The sequence below is a fragment of the Ornithorhynchus anatinus genome, chromosome 3 (assembly GCF_004115215.2).
Source record: "Ornithorhynchus anatinus isolate Pmale09 chromosome 3, mOrnAna1.pri.v4, whole genome shotgun sequence".
Classification (NCBI taxonomy): Eukaryota; Metazoa; Chordata; class Mammalia; order Monotremata; family Ornithorhynchidae; genus Ornithorhynchus; species Ornithorhynchus anatinus.
In genome coordinates this window covers 45,764,712-45,789,126 of record NC_041730.1, presented here as the reverse complement: position 1 = coordinate 45,789,126, position 24,415 = coordinate 45,764,712, and the positions used below count along the sequence as shown (strand labels likewise).

Below are 24,415 nucleotides of genomic sequence, written 5' to 3'. Positions count from 1 at the left end.
TCCAGCCCCACGCCGAGCAGTGTGGCTTAGCAGGTAGAGCACGGTCCTGGGAGTCAGAGGTCATGGATTCTAATTCTGCCCCTGCCCCGTGTCTGCTGGGTGACCTTGGGCAAGTCACTTCACTGGGTCTCAGTTCCCTCTTCCGTAAAATGGGGACTGAGACTGTGAGCCCCGCGTGGGGCAGGGACCGTGTCCAACACTATTGGCTTGTATCTACCCCAGCGCTTAGAGAGGGATCCTGGCACATAGTAAGGGCTTAACAAATACCATTATTATTATTATTATTTGGTTCCCAAAGGAGGGGGTTGCAGAGGAGAGGAACTGGATCTCAGTTCCCTTTTCCTTAAAATGGGGACTGAGAGCCTGAGCCCCGCGTGGGGCAGGGACTGCGTCCAGCCCTATTAGCTTCTCTGAGCGGCCCCTGGCACGTAGTAAGCGCCCAACAAATGCCACCCCAAGGCGGGGGGACCCCTGGGCCGGGCCGGCAGCCCCCCTACCCGGGTCTTGGGGCCGAAGGCAGGGCGGCCTCCCCTCCCCCGGCAAAAAGGGGAAGGAAGGAGGCGGGAGAGAGAGGGAGGAAAGGGAAGGGAAGGAAAGGCAGTGTCAGATCCCTGGAATGATTCCGCTTCCGTTGGGGAAGGACTGGCTGGTCCCGGCCCCGGCCCTGCCCCTTCGGCCCGGCGGTCCGCAGCCCCCCGATGGCCTCCTCCCCGCAGAAGTCCCCTTCGGCTCCCAAGTCTCCCACCCCCAAATCGCCACCGTCCCGCAAGAAGGATGACTCGTTCCTGGGCAAACTCGGGGGCACCCTGGCTCGCAGGAAGAAAGCCAAAGAAGGTCAGTGGGGGGCTGGGCTGGACGCGGGGGACACTCGCACCGCTGGCTCCTGGAAAACCTCCCGAGGGGAAAAATACCCGCACCCTGGACCGGACCCTGACCCTCACCCGGGCCTGGGGGGGGGGGGATCCGGGTGTGCTGGGCGACCCCCCTCTCCGCGACCAAGGCCCATCCGGCCCCTCCGGCCCTCTGGTCATCCGGCCCTCCGGATCTTCGGTCCCGTGGTCATCCGACCCCCGGCTTTTTGGCCACCGGATCATCCGACCCTCCGGACCCTGGGTCCGCGATCCCCCGGCCCCCCGGCCCTCTGGTCATCCTCCCTCCCACCCCCTGGCCACCCCGTCCTGCGGACCCCCGAACCCCCTGGTCATCTGGCCCTCCGGACCCTCGGCCCCATGGTCATCCGGCCCCCCGGCCTTTTGGCCACCTGGTCATCCCGCCCTCCGGACCCTGGCTTCGCGATCCTCCGGTCATGTGGCCCTCTGGCCCCTCGACCCCATGGTCATCCGGCCCCCCCGGCTATTTGCCCCCCCGGTCATCCTTCCCTCCGGACCCTGGCTCCGAAATCCCCCGGCCCTCCAGCCTCTCTCCCCCACGGTCATCCTCCCCTCCCGCCCTCTGGTCATCTGGCCTTCCGGACCCTGGCTCTCTGATCCCCCTACCCTCCGGTCATCCGGCCCTCCGGCCCTCCGTCCCTCTGATCATCCATCCTTTCGTACCTCTGGTCATCCATCCCCCTGGCCCTCTGGTCACCCGTCCCTTCGGCCCCCGGATCCCCGTTCCCCCGGCCCTCCTGGCATCCGACCCTCTGGTCATCCGTCCCTCTCATCATCCGTCCCTCTGGTCATCCGTCCCTCCAGCCCTCTGGTCATCCGTCCCTCCGACCCTCTGGTCATCCGTCCCTCTGATCATCTATCCTTTCGTCCCTCTAGTCATCCGTCCCTCTGGTCATCCATTCCTCTGGTCATCCGTCCCTCCGGCCCTCTGGTCATCCGTCCCTCTGGCCCTCTGGTCATCCGGCCCTCCGGCCCTCTGGTCATCCGTCCCTCCGGCCCTCTGGTCATCCGGCCCTCCGGCCCTCTGTTCATCCGGCCCTCCGGCCCTCTGGTCATCCTTTCCTCGGGACCTCTGGTCATCCGTCTCTCCATCCCTCTGGTCATTCATCTTTCCGTCCCTCTGGTCATCCATCCCTCCGTCCCTCTGGTCATCCATCCCTCCATCCCTCTGGTACTCTGGCCCTCCAGGCATCCATCCCTCTGGCCCTCTGGTCATCCGTCCCAGAGAAACAGCGTGGCTCAGTGGAAAGAGCCCGGGCTATGGGAATCAGAGGTTGTGAGTTCTAATCCCAGCTCCGCCACTTGTCAGCTATGTGAATTTGGGCAAGTCACTTCACTTCTCTGGGCCTGAGTGACCTCATCTGTAAAATGGGGATTAAGACTGTGAGCCCCATGTGGGACAACCTCATTACCTTGTATCTACCCCAGAGCTTAGAACAGTGCTTGGCACATAGTTAGCGCTTATCAAATAACCATCATTATTATTACTCTCCATCCCCCAGGCCCTCAGGTCATCCATCCCTCCTGCCCTCTGGTCATCCATCCCTCGCCCTCTGGTCCGCTGTGTGACCTTGGGCAAGTCACTTAACTTCTCTGTGCCTCAGTTACCTCATCTGCAAAATGGGGATTAAAAATGTGAGGCCCATGTGGGACAACCTCATTACCTTTTATCTACCTCAGTGCTTTGAACAGTACTGGGCACATAGTAAGCACTTAACAAATACCATAATTACTATGATTATTACCCATCCCTCCGGCCCCCACCCCACACAGGCCCCCCAAGAAAGTCATGGCGCTGGACTGGCCCAGGCAGAAGGACAGCAGCCCAGTGGCTGTAGGGGGGTCTTTACCCCCCCTTCCCATCCCCTTCCCCAACTTAGTCTCCTCCCCCCTCACCCTCCCTCGCCCCACCTCCAGTCCCACTCTCGGTTTCATCCTCTTCCCAACTGGTCCTGGAGCCCTGGGGGAGGGGGGCTAATAATGGGAGCCCTGGACCTGTGCCCCTTCCCAAGCATCAGGGGTAGGGGGCGGGGGGAAGGACAGGAAGGGGACATATTCTTGCCCCCTGCAGTGTTGCTGAATTGTACTTTCCAAGTGCTTAGTACAGTGCTCTGCACACAGTAAGAGCTCACTAAGTACGACTGAATGAATGAATGATTCATTTATTGTGTGCAGAGCACTGTACTAAACACTCGGGAGAGTGCACTAAAAAAGAATTGGTAGGCACATTCCCTCCTCACAGTGAGCTTACAGTCTAGAGCAGCGCAGAGATCAGAATAATAATAATAAAATAATAACGGTGATATTTAAGTGATTACTGTGTGCCAGGCACTAAGAGGTCACCTCCCTGTCCCCCAGCAGGAGGAAAACATCTTTACAGTTCTGCACTCTCTCGCTCTCCCCTTCTCTCTTCTCTCTAATAATAATGATGATGATGTTTTTCCTAAATGCTTACTATGTGCCAAGCACTGTCCTAAGCGCATACTAAGTGCCAAGTACTGTTCTAAATGTTGGGGTAGATACAAGGTAAGCAGCTTGTCTCTCGTGGAGCTCGCAGTCTTAATCCCCATTTTACAGGTGAGGGAACTGGGGCACAGAGAAGTTAAGTGGCTTGCCCAAGGTCACATAGCAGACAAGTGGCAGAAGCAAGTTTAGAACCCATGTTCTCTGATTCCCAAGCCCGTGATCTTTCCAGTAAGCCACACTGCTTCTCTTGGATAGAGCACGGGCCTAGGAGTCAGATGTTCAAGGGTTCTAATTCCGGCTGTACCACGTATCTGATATGTGACCCTGGGTAAATCACTTCACATCTTTGGGCCTCAGTAACCTCATCAGTAAAATGGGGATTAAGACTGTGAACACCTCATGGGCCAAAGACTCTGTCCAACCTGATTTGCCTGTAATCACCCCAGCACTTAATACAGTGCTTGGCACATAGTAAGTGCTTAATGAATGCCATTATTATTATTATTCTCTCCTCTCCCTTTAGGTTCTCCCTTCTCTCCTCCTCTCTCTGTTCTCTCCTACTATGTGCCAGGTACTGTACTAAGCACTGGTGTAGATACAAACTAATCAGATTGGACCCAGTCCATATCCCACATCCCACATAGGGATCAAAATCGTAATCCCCATTTTACAGATGAGGGAACTGAGGCACAGAGAAGTGAAATGGTTTGCCCAAGACTAGACAGTAGACAAGTGACTCTTAAGTTATCAAGTGAGATGGGAAACCTACAGGCCTTCATTTCAAAGCTCATTTCTCACCAACCTCCTCTGGCCCCACCGTTGCCCATCTGAGACTGGAGGATGAGACTGTAAGCTTGTTTTGGGCAGGGAATGTGTCTGCTTATTGTTCTGGTGTACTATCCCAAGCGCTCACTATTATTATTATTATGGCATGTGTTAAGCGCTTACTACATGCCAAGCACTGTTCTAAGCACTGGGGTAGATACGAAGTAATCAGTTTGTCGCACATGGGGCTCAAAGTCTTAATCCTCATTTTACAGATGAGGTAATTGCGGCACAGAGAAGTGGCTTGCCCAGAGTCACCCAGCAGATAAGTGGAGGAGCTGGGATTAGAACACACGTCTTCTGACTCCCAAGCCCGTGTTCTTTCCACTAAGCTACGCTGTTTCTGATAAGCTTTTTGTAAGCTTACTGCATACAGTAAGTGCTCAATAAATACAATTGAATGAATGATTGATTCATTTATTGAGAGCTTACTGTGCACTGTACTAAGCACTGGGGAGAGTACACTAAAACAGAATTGGTAGGCACGTTCCCTGCTCACAGTGAGCTTACGGTCTACAGCAGCGCAGAGATCAGAATATTAATAATAAAATAACCATGGTATTTAAGTGCTTACTGTGTGCCAGGCACAATACTAAGATTAGCAAAGTGTCACTGAGTCCTTGGTTGTTAAGGAGGCCTCCTCCTCCCCCTTACCCCTGCACTGCCATCTGGCCTTTCAGATATATTTTTAACACTACAGTTGTATTGTACCACTATACTATTACTTTATATCTTTGTTAAATCTTTCAGATGTGCTAGGAACTATAGGAAGTACTGGGGAGATAAAAGATAGTCAGGTCAAACGCAGTCCCTCTCCAATTATGGGGCTCACAGTAGGAGGGAAAACTTCCCCACTTTACAGGTGAGGTAACTGAGGCATGGAGAACTTAAGTGACTTGCCCAAAGTCACTCAGCAAACAGAGGAGAGATGAGGGCTTAGTCAAGGGCAGCCTCTTGGAGAAGTTGTGATCATCAATTATTTTTATTACTTTTTAGGTGTTTAGTATGTACCAAGCACTGTTGTAAGCTCTTGGAATAGATACCAATTAATCAGTTTGGACATGGTCCAAGGGTCTTGTAGGAGGGAGGAGGATTGAATCCCCATTTTACAGATGAGGAAAGTGAAGTCACATGCCCAAGGTCACACAGCAGACGAGTAGTGGAGTGGGGATTAGAACCCAGGTCTTCTGTCTCCCAGGCAGGGACTCCTACTAGGCCACAGTGGTTCTTGGAATGGCCTTTTATTATGGGTCCAAGGAGCCACCCCTTTTCCTCTCTCGGATCCTTCCTCAGATCAGCTCTCCCACGGCCGATGCTCCCCTCTTGGACCCCGTGGCTGGCTGATCTTGCCGCTAGACGTTGTGTATCAGGATCTGCTGCTCAGTCTCTTCCCGGTCCTTTCAGGTGTCTGGCAGGGGCCCAAGCTCTTTCCTTTATCCTCTGCTCCGTTCTCCCTGTCGTTCATCCTCTGCTCCGTTCTCCCAATCGTTCATCCTCTGGTCTATTCTCCCTGTTGTTTGTCCTCTAGTCTCTTCTCCCTGTCGTTCATCCTCTGCTCCGTTCTTCCTGTCTGACATCCTCTGCTCTGTTGGCTCTGTTGTTCGTCCTCCGCTCCGTTCTCCCTGTCGTTCACCCTCCTCTCCGTTCTCCCTGTCGTTCATCCTCCACTCCGTTCTCCCTGTTGTTCATCCTCTGCTCCGTTCTCCCTGTCGTTTGTCCTCTGCTCCACCCTTCCTGTCATTCATCCTCTGCTTCGTTGGCTCTGTCATTCATCCTCTGCTCCATTCTCCCTATCCTTCGTCCTCTGCTCCGTTCTCCCTGTCGTTCGTCCTCTGCTCCATTCTTCCTGTCATTCATCCTCTGCTCCGTTGGCTCTGTCATTCGTCCTCCGCTCTGCTCTCCCTGTCTTTTATCCTCTGTTCCGTTCTCCCTATCGTTCATCCTCAGTTCCGTTCTCCCTGTCATTCATCCTCAGTTCCGTTGGGTATGTTGTTCATCCTCTGCTCAGTTCTCCCTGTCATTTGTCCTCTGCTCTGTTCTTCCTGTCGTTCATCCTCTGTTCCGTTTTCCCTGTCGTTCATCCTTTGCTCCGTTCACCACAAGAACAGGAGGGCCATACCCTCCTGGGGGACTGAGGGACTCCACCATCTTTCAGCCTCTTGACCAGGGCCAGATGCTCTTGATCAATCAATCAATCAATCAATCAATCACATTTGTTGAGCACTCACTGTGTGCAGAGCACTGTATTAAGCGCTTGGGAGAGTACAACATAGTTGGTAATCACATTCCCTGCCCACATTGAGCTTACAGTCTAGAGGGAGAGAGAGGCACTAATATAAATACATTACAGATGTGGACATAAGTAGGGCTGAGGAAGGGGTGAACAAAGGGAGCAAATCTAGGTGTAAGGGTAACACAGAAGAGAGTGAGAGGAGAGGAAAGGGGGGCTTAGTCGGGAAAGGCCTCTTGGAGGAGATGAGCCTTCAATAAGGCTTTGAAGGTGGGGAGAAGGGCGGTCTGTTGATATGAAGAAGGAGAGTTTCACAGGCCAGAGGCAGGATGTGGGCAAGAGGTCAGCGGTGAGATAGATGAGAGCAAGGTACAGTGAGTAAGTTGGCATTAGAGGATCGAAATGCGCGGGCTGGGTTGTACTAGGAGAGCAGCAAGGTAAAGTAGGAAGGGGTGAGGTGATTCAGTAATTTAAAGCCAATGATAAGGAACTTCTGTTTCTGTGGATGGAAGTTCTTGAGGAGTGGGGAAGCATGGACTGAACATTTTTGTAGAAAAATGACCCAGGCAGCAGAGTGGAGTATGGACTGGAGTGGGGAGAGACGGGAGGCAGGGAGGTCAGCTAGGAGGCTGATTCTGTAATCAAGGTGAGATAGGATAAGTGCCTGGATTAATGTGGAAGCAGTTTGGATGGAGAGGAAAGGGCAGAGTTTAGCAGGAATATTCTTCCGCTCCCATTTTCGGTCAGGGGCTGGCGGTTGGCACATAGGCTTGAAGGAGAGAAACTGGGGCCTGCTGAGCTCCTCTGGCCAGAAGTGGGTTTTGTTGACTGCACCAGGTGGGCTGGGATTACTCTCCCTTTGGGAGCAGTTCAAAGTGTAGAAGAATCTCTGCTTCTACATTCCCAGAGCTTCCTTAGTGAGCCCGAGGGGGATGAGGAAGACTGGGATGAGGGAGAGGGAGGAAGGAGGAAGGCAGAGCTTGTGAAGGAGTTAGGAATTGATGCGTTCATTCATTCAGTGGTATTTAATGAGCTCTTACTGTGTGCAAAGCACTGTACTGAGCACTTGGAAGAGTACAGTATAACAAGAGACAGACACATTCCTGCCTCCAACAAGCTCACAGTCTGGAAGAGCAAGGAAGAGCGGCACAGAAAGGAGTGGGAGAAGAGGAGAGGAAGGCTTAGTCGGGGAAGCTTTCTTGGAATCCATGGAATCCATGGCCCGGATCTCCGAATACCTCTTTGCCTGCCCCTCCCATTTCTTTAACAAGCACAATTAGGAAATTCCCCAGAGGCTCCTTAGTTTGTAATTAGCAGCCCTGAATCTCAAGCCATATCTCTCAGAAGCAACTGAGGATAGAGCACAGGGAGTCAGAGGACTCTACCAGTGGCTTGCTCTTTGACCTTGGACAAGTCACTTCATTTCTCTGTGCCTCAGTTTCCTCCTCTGTAAAATGGTGATTAAATCCTACTCCCTCTTACTTAGACTCTGAGCTCCTTGTGGGACAGGACACACATCTACCCCAGCACTTAGAACAGTGCTTGACCGGTAGTAATCACTTAACAAGTACCATAGTTATCATAAATGTTATCACTGGGCTGTCTGGCAAGGCTGCTGAGAGACAGCCTAATTTAGCATCTCCGTGCCTCAAAAATGGGGATTAAATCCTACTCCTTCCTATGAAGACTGTGAGCCCCATGTGGGACAGGAACTGCATTGACCCTGATTATCTTCTATCTACCCCAGCGCTTAAAACAGTGCTTGACACAAAGTAAGCTCAGCAAGGTGTAGTAGATAGAGCACAGGGGTGGGAGTAAGAAGGTCATGGGTTCTAATCCTGGCTCTGCCACTTGTCTGCTGTGTGACCTTGGGCAAGTCACTTCACTTACCTGGGCCTCAGTTACCTCATCTGTAAAATGGGGATTAAGACTGTTAGCCCCACATGGGATAGGGACTGTGTCCAACCCTATTTGCTTGTATCCACTCCAGCTGTTAGTACAGTGGCCTGGCATATAGTTACCACTTAATACCAAAATTATTATTAATAGTAGTAGTAATTATAATCATTACCTCTGTGCTAAATGTTGGGGCTGCTGGAGGGACTGCCTAATTTAGCATCTTTGTGCCTCAGTTTCCTCATCTGTAAGATGGGGATTCAATATCTGGTCTCCCTCTTACTCAGACCATGCGACCCACAAAGGACAGGGACCGTGGCTCACGAACCTGATGATATTGTATCTACGCCGGTGCTCGGTACAGTGCTTGGCACATAGTAAGCACTGAACAAATATCACAGTCATTAACATTACTGTTAAGTATTTTACTCCCTCAGCCTTGGTACCACAGGGCATAGCATTTGCCCCACTGCTGAGTGGGACAGGATCATTGATACCACACATTTTTTTTAAATGGTATTTGTTAAACACTTACTATTGCCAGGCACTGTACTAAGTGCTGGAGTAGTTAGTAACTAATCAGGTTGAACATGGTCCCTGTCCCATTTGGGGCTTACAGTCCTGTTTCCCATTTCACATGAGGGAACTGAGGCACAGAGAAGTGAAGTGACTTGCCCAAGGTCACTCAGCAGAAACGTGGGAGAGCCGGGATTAGAACCCAGGCCTGTACTCTATCCACTAAGCCAGGCTGTTTCTCTTGGATGCTCGCTTGGTTGCTTGGTTGTGTTCTTTTCTGGCCTCTCCTGAATCCACAGGGCTTGCAGACTTACCCACCCCATCTCTCCTACTTAGGCAATACAAGGCTGGTCTCTTTTCCAAATAATAATAATAATTGTGGTATTTGTTAAGTGCTTACTCTGTACAAGGCACTGTAGGAACGGCTGGGATGGATACCAGCAACCTTGGTTCAGCCCCATTTTACAGAGGAAGTAACTGAGGCCCAGAGAAGTGAAGTGATTTGCCCAAGGTCACATAGACAAGTGGTGGAGCTGGGATTAGAACCTGTGACCTTCTGAATCCCAGGCCAGTGCTCTATCCACTCTGCCATGCCACCGAGTTGGTGCAGACAGGCAGTGGGCTGGAAATGGAATGAGCTGCCTGCCACACCACAACCCAGAGCCTGTGCCAAGAGTCACCCGGGGGTGGGGGGGTGTTACCCGGGGATGTCCAGTGTGTGAACAGGAGTCAGTGCAGCTCCCAGGGGGCGGAAGAGGTAGGACAAGATTGGCACGACCCCCATTCTACTTCAGTGCATTCGTTCCCGAATCCTGGGGCCGGACAAACCCCCTTCGGAGAGTCCCATTGAGGGAGGAGAGCAAGTTAGGCTTTTGGGCGATGTCAAATCGGTGCCATTCAGGTCTCGAGGGAGATACCGGAGGAAGCTTCTGTCCACCTTGGTTCAGCTTCGGCCTCCCCAGCCAGCGCCCTCCTCCTCCAGCCCCGAACCTGTTGGGCTCAGAGAACATAGCATCTGCGCCCTCCTGTGTCCCTGAGACACCGTTCCTTTGGAAACTTGGTAAAATGAGAAGAGTAAGGAGAGAATTCAGTAGATTGCTTCTAGTGCTTCCAGGCCCCAGGCATTAGGGGTAACATCAGTGTCTGCCCGGGGCACTGGGGAGCAGTGTCCATGTCTGTCTGCCACACTGGGGCCGAGGGGCCAGCCTTTCCATTTCACCCCAAAACCGTTTGAGCGGATCATCCCCGGGCTAAAGGGAAGGGCCGAGCGTGAATGGAGAGCTCATACACTCGAGGAAGAGCCTCACCCGGATAGTGGGGTTAGCATCTGTGTCTGCCCAGGGCACTGGGCGTAGCATCGGTATCTTCCTGGGCCACTGGAGCAGCATCTGGTTCTGCCTGGGGCTCCGGGAGCTGGGGGGTAGCATCCGTGTCTGCCCAGGGCACTGGATAAAGCTGCCTGGGCACAGCGGGCTGTCTTGGTGACTACCTGGGTAGTGGGGGCAGTTTCGGTATCTGCCCAGGGCTTACCATGGGCCTTAAAGCCCTCAATCGCCTTGCCCCCTCCTATTCCACCTCGCTGGTCTCCTGGTACCACCCAGCCCACACACTTGGTTCCTCTAATGCCAACCTTCTCACTGTACTTCGATCTCATCTATACCCCTTCCCTGTCTCTGGCCTGGAACACCCTCCCTCTTCATATCTGACAGATGATTACTCTCCCACCTTCAAAGCCTTATTGAAGGCACATCTCCTCCAAAAGACCTTCCCTAAGCCCCTCTTTTTCCTTTTCTCCCTTCTGTGTCTTCCTGATGCTCCCTTTATTCACCCCTCCCTCAACCCCACAGCACTTATGTACATATCTGTAATTTTATTTATTTGTATCGTTGCCCGTCTCCCCGCCTCTAGACTATAAGCTCATTGTGAGCAGAGAATGTGTCCGACTAATGTTGTATTGTACTCTCCCAAATGCTTAGTTCAGTGGTCTGCACCCCGTAAGTGCTCAATAAATAAGAATGAATAAATGAAAGGCTCAGGGGAAGATAATAATAATGATGATAATTGTGGTATTTATTAAGCACTTATGTGCTGGGCACTGTACTAAGCATAGGTAGATCATGGGTCTGGGAGTCAGAAGGACCTAGGTTCTAATCCTACCTGCATCTCTTGTCTGCTGTGTGACCTTGGGCAAGTCATTTCACTTCTCACATTGGTTGGGGACTGTGTCTGCTATATTGTTATATTGTACTCTCCCAAGTATGCTCAGCACACAGTAAATGCTCCATAAATGCAATTGACTGACTGGTTGACTGTGCCTCAGGGACCTTTTCTGGAAAATGGGGATTAAGACCGTGAGCCCCTTGTGGAACAGGGACTTATCCAACTTGATTATCTTGTATCTACCCCAGTGCTTAGAACAGTTCGACACATTTTGTAAACAAATACCATCATCATTCTTATTATTATTATTAAAACCATATCCCTGTCCCTTTCCTCTGGTAATGAGGATTCTTCCAGTTGTTTTGGAAGTTTTGCTGGGTGTAAGGCTAGTGGTGTATGCAAAAAGTGGTCTTGCTGAGCCTTGGCACTTTTAGCTTCTCTTACAGCTCCTGTCTCCTGGATCATTATTTTTATTATTATCATTATATTAAACTCTTACCATGTGTCAGGCACTGTTTTAAGCACTGGGATAAATTCACGTTTATCAGGTTGGATACAGTCCCTGTCCCACATGGGGGTCACAGTCTAAGTAGGAGGGAGAACAGGTAGTGAATTCCCATTTTGCAGTTAAGGACACTGAGGCACGGAGCATTTAAGTGATTTGTCCAAGGCCACAGAAGCAAGCAATAGGCAGAGTCGGGATTAGAACCCAGGTCCTCTAGGTCATCCAGAGGGATCCCCCTTGCAGCCCCACAGTACTTATGTCCATATCTGTAATTTATTTATTTATAGTCATGTCTGTCTCCCACTCTGGAACATAAGCACCTTATGGGCAGGGAATGTGTCTGTTACATTGTCCTCTCCCAAGTGCTTAGTACAGTGCTCTGCACACAGTAAGCACTCAGTAAATACGACTGACTGACTTCCAGGCTTGTGCTTTATCCACTAGGCCACTCTGTTTCTCCTTGCTTTACTGTTTTCCCAGCAGACAGACCCTGTACGGGTTCCAGACTTCTCAAAATCCTCCTGGAGGAAGGGGGTCTTGCTTGATGAGCTCCCCCGGACAGCCAAACCTAGAGAAAGACAGGTCTTACAGGGGAGAGGGTCATCCATTCCTGTAGGAATTGCAGGGGTCTCCCTTATCAATCAATCAGTAGTATTTATTGAGTACTTACTATGTGTAGAGCACAGAGATCCAGAGAAATGAAGTGACTTGCCCAAGGTCACACAACAGACAAGTGGCAGAGCCAGAATTAGAATGCAGGTCCTTCTGACTCCCAGGCCCCGGCTCTAATCTCTAGGCCATGCTGCTTGAGAGAGCAAGATATGCAGAGGGAGTTTCCGGATCCAATCTCCCAAGGGTGCCCATGTCGACCAGAATCTTGTGGCCATGCAGTAGCCAATATCAGCTTCCTAGAAACGGGGGTTCTCGAGAAGATCGTCTCGAGAGACCCCAAAAGGTCAAACCACGGGGCCCCCCAGGGAAGGGGGATTGCTCGGCTGAAAGGCCCGTCCCGTCGGTCTCCGGATTAATATTGACTCAAAGTTGGATCCAGGCGGAGAAGCAAATATCGGCTCGGAAGGGGCCCCGGGGCCAACTCTGTGTTTTAATTAAGCCCTGAAAATCCATCCAGCTCTTCAGCTCCTCTGCCCAGTGTCCACCTCGTTCGGCCCCAGGTGAGGTGGACTTAGCCCCTGGCCTCACGCCAGGACAAAACGTCCGGCAGTAAAAGACCAGCGACCGGCAGTAAAAGACCAGCGAGTTTCAGATTAAGGTTGGCATTTGGCTGTGGTATTAACTGACCTAAATCAATCTTCCGAAAGCGGGCACGGGACAAAGAAGACTCTGTTTGCCTTCAGCTGGATGGAACCTAAGGACGGAGGCCTTTGGGAATGGAGGGTCTTGTTTTCACAAGGGGAATCCAGCACCTGTAGTGGAAAAGTAGCCAGAGATGAGAAGCAGCATGACCTAGTGGATAGAACCTGGTCCGGGGAGTCAGAAGGACCTGGATTTTATATCCTTACTCTGCCACTTGTCCGCTGTGTGACTTTGGGCAAGTCGCTTTGCATCTCTAGGCCTTAGTTACCCTCTCAGTAAACTGGGAATGAAGAGTGTGAGCCCCATATGGGACGGGGACTGTGCCCAACCTGATTAGCCTCACTTCTCTTCACTTCTTTGTGACTCAGTGACCCTCTCTGTAAAATGGGGGTTAAGACTGTGAGCCCCATGTGGGTCATGGATTGTGTCCAATCTGGTGAGCTGCCTCTACCCCAGCACTTAGTACAGTACCTGGCACATAGTAAATGCTTAACAAATATCGCAAAATTTTTTTAAAAAAATAAAGCTGATTGAGTCCCCACCCCAAAGTCTAAAGCTGTACAGCCCCTGTGTGACCTTGGGCAAGTCACTTTGCCTCTCTGTGCCTCGATTACCTCATCTGTAAAATAGAGACTGTCAGCCCCCTTTGGGACAGGGACTGTTCCTAACCCGATTTGCTTGTATCCACCCCAGTACTTTGAACAGTGCTTGGCACATAGTAAATGCTTAACCCATTCCACAATTATCATTATCATTATTATTGTTCTGTGAGTCCATTGTTCGTTAGGGATTGTTTCTATTTGTTGTCAAATCATACTTTCCAAGAGCTTAGTGCGGTGCTCTGCACATAGTAAGCATTCAATAAATATGATTGAATGAATGAATTGGCTTTCAGTGGCCCAGTACTAATGGCTACTGGGGATAATAATTGTGGTATTCATTACTTATTATGTTTCAATCACTGGTCTAGGCACTAAGGAATATATTAGATAATCAGGCCAGACACAGTCCCACGTAGAGTTCACAGTTCAAGTAAGAGGGAGAACAGTTACTGAATCCCCATTTTACAGATACGGTAACTGAGGCACAGAGAAATTAAGTAACTTGCCCAAGGTCACACAGCAGGCAAGTGGTGGAGCCCGAATTAGAACCCAGGTCCTCGGACTCCCAGGCCCATGGTCTTTCCACTAGGCCACACTGCTTTTTTCCATGCCATTTGTGTGCAGTGTTAAACTTCTTGCTTCTAAAGCCACTAGGAAGCTTGTCTTCCCCTGACCATGTTATCAATGAAGAAACCAAGGATGCTCAAGATATGGTGGAAAAACCCAACAGATCCACAAGCCTATCAGAATTCTGTCTCTGAGGGAAAGAGTGGGAGAAAGGTTCCCTGTTGGGAGCTCAGCGACTTCCCAGCACTGAAGAACAGCTTTTACCATTTCTAGTCCCTCGTAGTAATAATAATAATGATGGTATTTGTTAAGCGCTTACCATGTGCCAGGCACTGTACTAAGCTCCAGGGTACAGGATACAAGCTAAGCAGGTTGGACGCAGTCCCTGTCCCACGAGGGGCTCTCAGTCTGAATCCCCATTTTACAAATGAGGTAAATGAGGCCCAGAGAAGGGAATAGAAGCTTTGGCAGTAATCGAGTTAAGCACTTTCTGGCTGCAGAGCACTCTACTAAGCACTGGAAGCTCCTTAAAGGCAAGGATCATGTCTGTCAACTCTATTGCACTCTCCCGAGTGCTTAGTACGCAGTCCTGCACACAATAACCACTCAAAAAAATACTGTCGATTGGAAAATCATACAGAGGTGAGAATTAGATCTGGTCCTGGGCATCCGAGGGGCTCAGAATCTTTGTCTAAGGGGCCGGGGGAAGGGTCGGGAGACAGACCCAAGAGGAGAGATGCAGTAATGAAGACACTCAAACAACATAACAACAACAAATACACCCTATGTAAAGACCAACAGAACTGAATCAGTAGAGTGCTGTGGCCAGAGCAGCAAATTTCAGTCTTCAAGACTCTCAAAGTTCCGTGTTCTTTGCTTTTCTTTTTTTTTTAGAAGCCTCCCACTGCCCGAGTGCCCCGCCCCCCCTCCCCCCCCAGCCCCAGTTCCCCGATAGTCAACTTCTCCTTTCGTAGGTCTCGTTTCCCCACTGCCGGAGGAAGTGGTTATGTCTGGCTTCCCACACTGCCCACAGTAAAGGGTTTGGGGCATCGAACCGCCTGGCTTTATCTCTCCGCTGGGCGAGACGAGGGGAGCAGAGCTGAGGAGAGGAAATTTGCCTAAAATGGGAGTCTGGGTAGGCTTCTCTGACTCGTCATATTCCCTGCCCAAGGATGGAATAAACATTTTCTTCCCCACCCAGCTGCTTTTGGAGAGGAAATGGCCCAGGCCCTGAGAACGGGTCTTTTCTCTCCCCTCCAGCACCATCTGCTAGAAGGCGTGGCTGTTTTCAAAAAGTTTCCTCAAATCCCACACTGAGACCAGAAAATTCAACTGAGAGGGAGTGGGCGGGAGAGCAGGAGGAGAGAAAAATGTCTGAAATTGCAGCGTCTGTGCTGAGTAGCTCAACAGAAGCAGGCCTGGGGCTGGCTGAATCATTTAAAAAAACAAAAACAGTATTTATGAAGTGCTTACTAGGTGCCAGGCATTGTAGTGAGCACTGGGGCATATACAAGCTAATCAATCCCTGTCCCACACTGTCCTCACAGTCTTCATCCCCATTTTTTACAGATGAGGTAACCAAGGTGCAGAGAAGTGAAGTGACTTGCTCAAGGTCACACAGCTGACCCGTGACGGAGCCAGGATTAGAATTCAGGTTCTTTTGACTTCCAGGCCAGTGCTCCATCCACTACAGGATATCCAAGGGGAGTTGGCATGGGTGGTGCCATGCCATGGTGCCATGCATGGCGGGTGGTGAAGAGGCCTTCTCCAGGACAGATTCTTGTCTCTAGTAGACTGTGAGCCCGTCACTGGGCAGGGATTGTCTCTCTCTGTTGCCGAATTGTACATTCCTAACGCTTAGTACAGTGCTCTGCACATTGTAACCGCTCAGTAAATACTATTGAATGAATGAGTGTGTGGGAGTGGGGAGTTCTTCTAGTGCAGAAAGGCAGCCCCATGATGCAAGAGCAGACCCCCCCCCCAATTGTTTATTCACCAGAATCCACCCACATGCATTAAAGTCCCGGCTTCGTCACATCAGCTGTGTGACTTTGCCTCAGTTACATCATCTATACAATGGGGATTAAGACTGTGAGCCCCACGTGAGACAACACCCCAGTGCTTAGAAAAGTGCTCGGCACATAGTAAGCGCTTAACAAATACCATCGTCATTATTATTATTAAAGAGGAGGGAGCTGGAAGCAGTGTGGCTTAGAGGAAAGAGCACGGACCTGGGAGTCAGAGGACCTGGGTTCTAATTCCCCTCCATCCCTTGTCTGCTATGTGACCTTGCTCTGTGCCTCAGTTTCTTCTTCTGTACAATGAGGATCCAATACCTGGTCTTCTTGTTTGGATTGTGAGCCCCATGTGGTACAGGGATTGTGTCCAATCTAATTTCCTGGTATTTACCCTAGGACGTAGTAGAGTGCTTGGCACATAGTAAGCACTTAACAAGCATCATAGGGAAAAAAAAGTATATCCGGTGACATTTCTGAGAATGGATGGAGAATAGAAGGGGACCCAGACCTGAACCCTGAGGGACCCCCACATTTAGGGAGTGGGAGGGAGAGGAGGAGTCCACCAAGGAGACTGAGAATGTTCCTCACGACCCCGTCATCTCCTGCTGCAGGTGTACTTTGTTTGGATGCCACCTCCCTGGTCTGTTGTATGAGTACCCTACATGCCATCCACATGCCATCTACATGCCCAGAAGGAAGCGAGGGTATTTTTCATTCATTCCTTCAATTGGATTTATTGAACGCTTACTGTGTGCAGAGCACTGTACTAAGCGCTTGGGAGAGTACAATACAATAATAAACAGACACATTCCCTGCCAACCATGAGCTAACAGTCTGGGGCCGGGGTAGGGGAAAACACATCAATACAAATGAATCAATTACAAATATGTACATAAGTGCAGTGGAGCTGGGAAGGGGGGAAGAAGGGAGCAAGTCAGGGCAATGCAGAAGGGAGTGGGAGAAGAGGAAAGGGGAAGCTTACTCCAGGAAGGCTTCTTGGAGGAGATGTGCCCTCAATAGGGCTTTGAAGGAGGGGAGAGTAATTTTCCCGTGTACCTCCTGACTCGGCCCCATCTCTCTCTCTTTCTCTGTGTGGCATTTTTTGTCTCTTTTTAAAAAAATGGTATCAGTGCAGAGCACGGTACTAAGTGCTTGGGACAGTACAGTATAACAATCTGACAGACACATTTCCTGCCTACAGCGAGCTTTCAGACTTGTGCCAGGCACCATTCAAAGTGCTGGGGTAGATATGTGGGGCTCACAGTCTTAGTCCCCATTTTACAGATGAGGTAATCAAGGTAACCTATTTTGTGCATATGCATTGCTAAGTTAGTGAAATGAGCCTTGGTTTCACAAATGATAGTTTATATAATAATATTATATATAATAATAATAATAATAGCCAAAGAAATTCAAACTCCCCAATTCTTTCCAGACTCTTCCCCTTAGTTCCCAGTCTATCAAAGAATCTTACATATGCTGAACAAGCCTCTCCTTCCTTTTCCTGATTGTATGCAGGAGGGGGGTGGAGGGGCATGAGATCATCTCTTCTCAAAGGAAATTCCTTCCAGAATCTCAAAAGAAATTCCTCTCCTGATGTTGTAAACAGTTCTGATTCCTTCCCTTTTGTTGATAGTATGCCGGAATCCTCTCCTGGAAAGACCTTTGTTTTGATGATGATGATAATATAACTACTGTGGTATTTGTTAAGCATTTTTACCATGTGCCAAGCACTGGTACTAGGCGCTGTTGTAGATACAAGATGATCAGGTCCCACATGGGGCTTTACAGTTGAAGTAAAATAAAGTTATGATAACTGTGGTATTTGTTAAGCATTTACTATGTGCCAGGCACTGTGCTGTAGATACAAGATAGGTTCCCACATGGGACTCACAATTTAAGAATAATAAAGTGACAATAATAATTGTGGTATTTAAGTGCTTATGTATCTAGCACTGAGCTAAGTGCTGGGGTACATGCAAGCTAATCAGGTCCCACATGGGGCTGCCAGTTTAAGGATAGTAACAATAATTATTATAATAACAGTAATAATTGTATTTGTTAAGCATTATTCATCAAGAACTGTACCGAATGCTGTGATAGATACAAGATGATCAGATGCCACATGGGGCTCACAGAATAATAATGATAATATTTGTTAAGCACTTACTATATGCCAAGCACTGTACTAAGCGCTGAGTTAGATACAAAATAATCAGGTCCCTCATGAAGCTCACAGTCTACAAAGGAGGGAAAACAGATGAGGGAACTGAGGCCCAAAAAAGTAAAGTGACTTTCCTAAGGTCGCACAGCACACAAGTGGCAGAGCCCGGATTGGAACTCAGGTCCTCTGACTCGCAGAACTGTGCTCTTTCCACTAGGCCATTCTGCTTCATTCATTCTTTCATTCCTTCAATCGTATTTACTGAGCGCTTACTATGTGCCGAGAACTGTACCAAGTGCTTGGAAAGTACAATGGGGCAACCAAAAGAGACAATCCCTACCCAACAACGGGCTCACAGTCTAGAAGTGGGGGAGACAGACAAAACAAAACAAGTTGACAGACATCAATAATATCAATATAAATAAATATAATTATAGATATATACACATCATTAATAAAATTAATAGAATAATAAATATATACATATATACACGTGCTGTCGGGCAGGGAGGGGGGTAGAGCAGAGGAAGGGAGTCGGGGCGATGGGGAGGGGAGGAGGAGCAGAGGAAAAGGGGGCTCAGTCTGGGAAAGCCTCCTGGAGGAGGTGAGCTTTCAATAGGTATGTGGAAACCTTCCCCGTGAGCAGTTCCAGAGATGATCGGTTCTCCATCCAGGATTGATGTGGGCTAGGTGCGGACACTTCACTGCTGATATTCCGCAACTGGCGCAGGCCCTGTGCCCAGCGGACACCTGGACCACCAGTGCCTATCCCCTAGCCTAGGAAGGACTGAACTGGGGAATTGAGGATGTGAGTTCTAATCCCGGCTCTGCCACATCTGCTGTGTGACCTTGGGCAAGTCACTTAACTTCTCTGTGCCTCAGTTACCTCATCTGTAAAAATGGGAATTAAGACTGTGATTCCCACGTGGGACAACCTGATTACCTTGTATCTACCCCAGTGCTTAGAACATAGTAAACGCTTAACAAATACCATCATTATCATTATTATTATTAGTGAGAAGCAGCATGGTGTAGAGGATAGAACACAGGCCTGGAAGTCAGAAATTCATGGGTTCTATTCCCAGTTCTCCCACTTGTTGGCTGTCTGAACTTGGGCAAGTCACCTCACTTCTCTGAGCCTCAGTTTCCTCATCTGTAAAATGGGAATTGAGACTGAGGGCCCCATGTGTGTCCAACCCGATTTGCTTCTATCCACCCCTGCGCTACGTGCAGTGCCTAGCACATAGTAAGCACTTAACCAATCCCACAATTATTATTATTGTACTCACCCAAGCCCTTAGTACAGAGCTCTGCACTCATCCCAGCTTTGTCACTTGTCTGCTTTGTGACCTTGGGCAAGTCGCTTAACCTCTTTGTGCCTCAGTTACCTCATCTGTAAAATGGGGATTAGACTGTGAGCCCCATGTGGAACAACCTAATTACCTTGAATCTACCCCCAGTGCGTAAAATAGTGCTTGGCACAGTAAGCACTTCACAAATACTATTATTATTAGTAAGTGTTCAATCGATAGGACTGATGGATTGTGAGGATAGCAGGCCTCGGCTTGTGAGGGAGGGCTTCAGCAAGGGGTGGCACTGGGCGGTTGTCCCCAGAATGTTGGGGGGCCTGACCGGGAGTGGTTGGATAAGATCGGCGGCAGGCACCTCCCCAGCTTCAGCTGCCTTTGGCTCCAGGTTGCCAGCTTGCTCCCGGTGAATGCCCCCCTCTGCCTGGGAGGAGTGGCAGTGCCAATCCTGCGAAGACTGGCTCACACCAGGCAGGGGAAAGAACTTTGTACACACCCAGTTGCTTAGAACAGTGCTCTGCACACCATAAGTGCTCAATAAATACCACTGAGTGACGGTTTGCTCCCCAGTACTTGGTACAGTGCTCTGCACAAACTAGGTGCTCAGGACAGTTCTTGGTACATAATACGGGCCCAGCACGCTGTCCTACGTACAGTAGGGGTCCAGGAGAGTGTTCTGAAGCAGCATGACCTTGTGGATTGACCTGGGACCTGGGAGTCAGCAGGACCCAGGTTCTAATTCTGGCTCCACCACTTGTCTGCTGTGACTACTTGGGCAGGTCACTCCAGTTCTCTGGCCGTCAGTTCCCTCATCTGGAAAATGGGGATTAAAATTGGGAGCCCCTTGTGGGACAGGGATTGGGTTCAACCTGATTAGCTTGGATCTAACGCCAGTGCTTAGTAAAGTGCCTGGCACAAAGTAAGCATTAAACAAATACCATAAAATAATGAGGGACTCCTGGGGATCCTGAGAGATTGGGTGGGATGCTCCCCTTCCACCCCTTTCCCCCCTCCCTGACCGCACTCTGGATGGTCTCTCTGGGACACCTCGCCACTCTCCTGCTATAACCCAGGCCCCACACTTTGCTCCTCTAATGCCAACCTTCTCCCTGTACCTCGATCTTGTCTATCTCGCCACCGACCTCTCGCCCTCGTCCTCCCTCTGGCCTGGAACGCCCTCCCTCCTCGTATCTGACGGACGGTGCCTTTCCCCCACTTCAGTGCCTTATTGAAGGCACATCTCCTTATTGAAGGCCTTCCCTGACTAAGCCTTCCTTTCCTCTTCTCCCTCTCCCTTCTGCCTCACCCTGACTTGCTCCCTTCATTCATCCCCCACTCCCAGCCCCAAAGAACTTGCGTTCATATCTGTAATTTATTCGTGTTAATGTCTGTCTCCTCTTCTAGACTGTAAACTTGTTGTGGGCAGGGAATGTGTCTGTTCTTACGTAGTACTCTCCCAAGCGCTTAGTACAGTGCTCTGCACACAGTAAGCATTCAGTAAATAGGAATGAATGACCAGTGCTAGTGTTTAGGAGGGCACTAGGGGGCTCCAGGAACCAGTTCTCAGGAGCCAGGCGGCACCACCAGCTCCTGGAGTTTGGCAGGCTCAAAGACCAAAAGACTGACAAAAGAGCGCTTCCTTCTGTGGCAGCCCTATTTCTCCAGAACACCCAGGGTGTGGGCTGCCCATTCTGAGAGGACCCCCACCCAATCCACGCCCGGCCCCCCCCCCCCCCCCCGACGCCTCTGCTTTTCACCAGGCCCCGGGCACTTTTACACTCGGTATTTTATTAATCAGGGCCTGGCCTCCCTCCTCTCCCCAGCCGTGTCCAGAGGACTTTGGGAAAAAGCCCACGGGGCCAGGAGCAAATGGCCGACCGGTTCTGGGAGCACAGAACGGAGCCGGTATCCTCCTGTGAGGACATGAGGAAATGGCCTCCTCCGGCTGTGAGCATGGAGGGGCTCCTTACCTCCGGAAAACTTAGCTGGGGCCTGAGCCTCTCCGGAGACAGGGCTGGAGAGCGCACTGGGGCACAGAGCTTTTCTTTTTAAATAGTATTTCTTAAGGGCTTACTATATAACAGGCAGCAGCATGGCCTAATGGATAGGGCACGGGCCTGGGAGTCGGAAGGACCTAGGTTCTAATCCCAGCTCTGTCACTTGTCTGCTGAGTGAGTTTGGACAAGTCACTTCACTTCTCTGTGCCTCGGTTAACTCATCTGTAAAATGAGGATTAAGATTGTGAGCCTATGTAGGACAGGGATTGCGTCCAACGTTATTGACTTGTATCTACCCTAGTGCTTAGTACAGTGCCTGGCACAGAATGAGCACTTAACTAATACCATAAAACCAAAACTCTACTGAGGTCTGAGTTAGATAGAAGCCCATCAGTTTGGAGTCCATATCGCATATGGAGCTTATATTCTTAAACCCCTTTTTACAGACGAGGGAATGGAGGCAAGGAAAGTGAAGTGACTTACCGAAGGTCACACAGCAGACAAGAGGCAGAGCTGGAATTAGAACCCAGGTCCTTCCAACTCCCAGGTCCGTGCTCTATCATCTAGGCCGTGTTGCTTCATTAAGATTCAGGTGGAGACTAGGCATGACCCTTCCCTCCTTTCCCTTGGGTTTCCCGACAGATATTTTCCCCGAGCTTGGTTTCAGAAGGAGACTCCTGAATTCCAGGGGTGACTGGAGGGTCAAACAAATCTTCCTGGCAGATCTTCATGCTTAGTACAATGCCTGGCACATAATGAACATTTAACAGATACAATTAAAAAAAAATCCAGAAAAGGGGAACACAGAAGACTCTGGGCTTGAGTCACAGCCAGTTCAGTTTTGGGCCAGGTCTGGGATCATCTTATTTTACATCTTAAAAATCCTCTGTCAAATACTCAGTCTGGCAAAGATGGCTCATTTTCCTTTGGCCATTCTTTTGTGAGAGTAACTGACTGTCAAATAAGAAATGATTAATTAGAGTTTCTCTTTCACCTCAGGGTGTCTTTACTGAGAGTTGATGGGAGCATCATTCGTCATCCAGATGCCCATCTAGTGGGTAGATACCATGCTGGTGTCAGGAAGTGACACAGGCATTTCTTTTACAGCATGATAGTGACTGTCTTGAAAACACCCATGTCATCCAAAATTGTGTTGGGTCAGCAATTGTTTCAGTGGAAGAAAAAGGGTTAGGAATAAGATGATTTGCAAAAGATTTTCAAATGAGTCTGCCGGCTGCTGTACGACCTTGGGCAAGTCACTTCACTTTTCACCTCATCTGTAAAATGGGCATTCAGGCTTTGAACCCCATCTGGGACATAGACTGTGTCCAACCTGCTTATCTTGTATCATATTTTCTACCCCAGCACTTAGTACAGTGCCTGGCACATAGGAAGCCTTTAACAGATACCCTTAAAAACAGAAAAATACAAGATTTAAATGATACATGACTTCTATCACACAGGGTGAAATTCAAGAAGATTGTGGATGATGAAAAGATTGAATGATGTTCACCATTCACCTACTTCTCTGACATTAACCCCTCTCAGGGTGCAATTTTGTACTCCTTAAAATCAGTTTATCATCATGGGGAATTTTGAATACTTGCAGTTGGTTCCCTGGGCAGTGCTCTATGAAGAACTAATAATGGTTTCAAAATAATACCCAGATCTACTTGAAACAGTATTTCTGGCAAACTCCCATGGCCAGAACCCTCATGGTATAACCAGGCCACAGCCGCACTGTGGTAACTTTGTTCCCTGATTCTTCCATGCTATTCTGTCCCTATTGTGTACAGGACCTGGAAGTCCAAGGATTTGTGTTCTAATTCCAGCTCTCCCACTTGTCTGCAGTGGGATCTTGGGCAAGTCACTTCATGTCTCTGGGCCTCTGCAAAATGGAGATTAAGACTGCGAGCCCTACGTGGGACAGGGACTGTGACCAATCCAATTAGCTTATATCTACCCCAGTGCTTAGGACAGTGCCTGGCATATAGTAAACACTTAACAGTGCCATAAAAACAAAAATAAAATGAAACCAAAAAAAATCCAAACGCTGCTACCAAAGTGAAGCGTTCTGGATCACTAAGGAATGATGGTGACCAACCCCCCTTTTAGTGGGGTTTAATTCTCCTCAAATTAGTGCATTATTTGCCGAGTTTACTAACTTTATTGGGATCCATCAGTAGATGAAAATTCCCTGGAATTCGTGGAGGTTGGGGTTGTGTGGAAGAGTCATGGCACTCATTTACCCTCGTATTATATTTTGAGTTAGTTTTAAATAATGTTGTCAGTTATGGACCAGAGCAACTACTGTGTTAGAGATTTTGATTTGCTTTTATTTCTGTTGAAAACTTATTGATTTAGTCTTCCACCAAATATTCCCTTTGGGGAGTAAATGTAACAGAAATGAGTGTACCTCCAGTGCCAAGTTAAGGCATCCATTTTAAGAAATTACGTCAAGCTACTATTTTATTTATACAAGAAGTAACATGGCTTACTGGATAGAGCAAGGACCTGGGAATCAGAAGGACCTAGGTTCTGATCCCGGCTCTGCCACTTTATGTCTGAGTGACCTTGGGCAAGTAACTTCACTTCTCAGGGCCTCAGTTCCCTCATCTGTAAAATGGGGATTAAGACTCTGAGCTCTGTGTGGGACAGAGACTGTGTCCAAACAGATTCTCCTGTATCCACCCCTGTGCTTAGTACAGTTCCTGGCATATATAGTAATCACCTAAGAAATACCACAATCATTACTATTATTTTTATAATTTGCATAATTGAATAGTTTAATTGGGAGAAATCTGCACAGCTCTGCTTACTAAAAGTTTCACAGGTATTTTTTTTTTCATAATTTGTGCTTGGAGTGTGAAAATATGCAGTTGTATCTCGACCACTATTAATTTGTTTCTCAAGACAGGAGCCAAAATAGGAGTGAAAGGAGTGTTAAAAATTGGAAAA

At 49.2% G+C, this 24,415-nt stretch overlaps 1 protein-coding gene across 1 annotated transcript in view; it reads left to right on the top strand.

Annotated features, from left to right (window-relative positions):
• The first annotated feature begins 573 nt into the window (after window positions 1-573).
• Window positions 574-24,415, top strand: part of PARVA (parvin alpha) — a 104,955-nt gene continuing 81,113 nt past the window's right edge. The window contains exon 1 of the mRNA XM_029060690.2: window positions 574-834. Coding sequence (XP_028916523.1) covers window positions 699-834 — 136 coding nt within the window. The 5' untranslated portion in view covers window positions 574-698. The remainder of the gene's footprint in view (window positions 835-24,415) is intronic.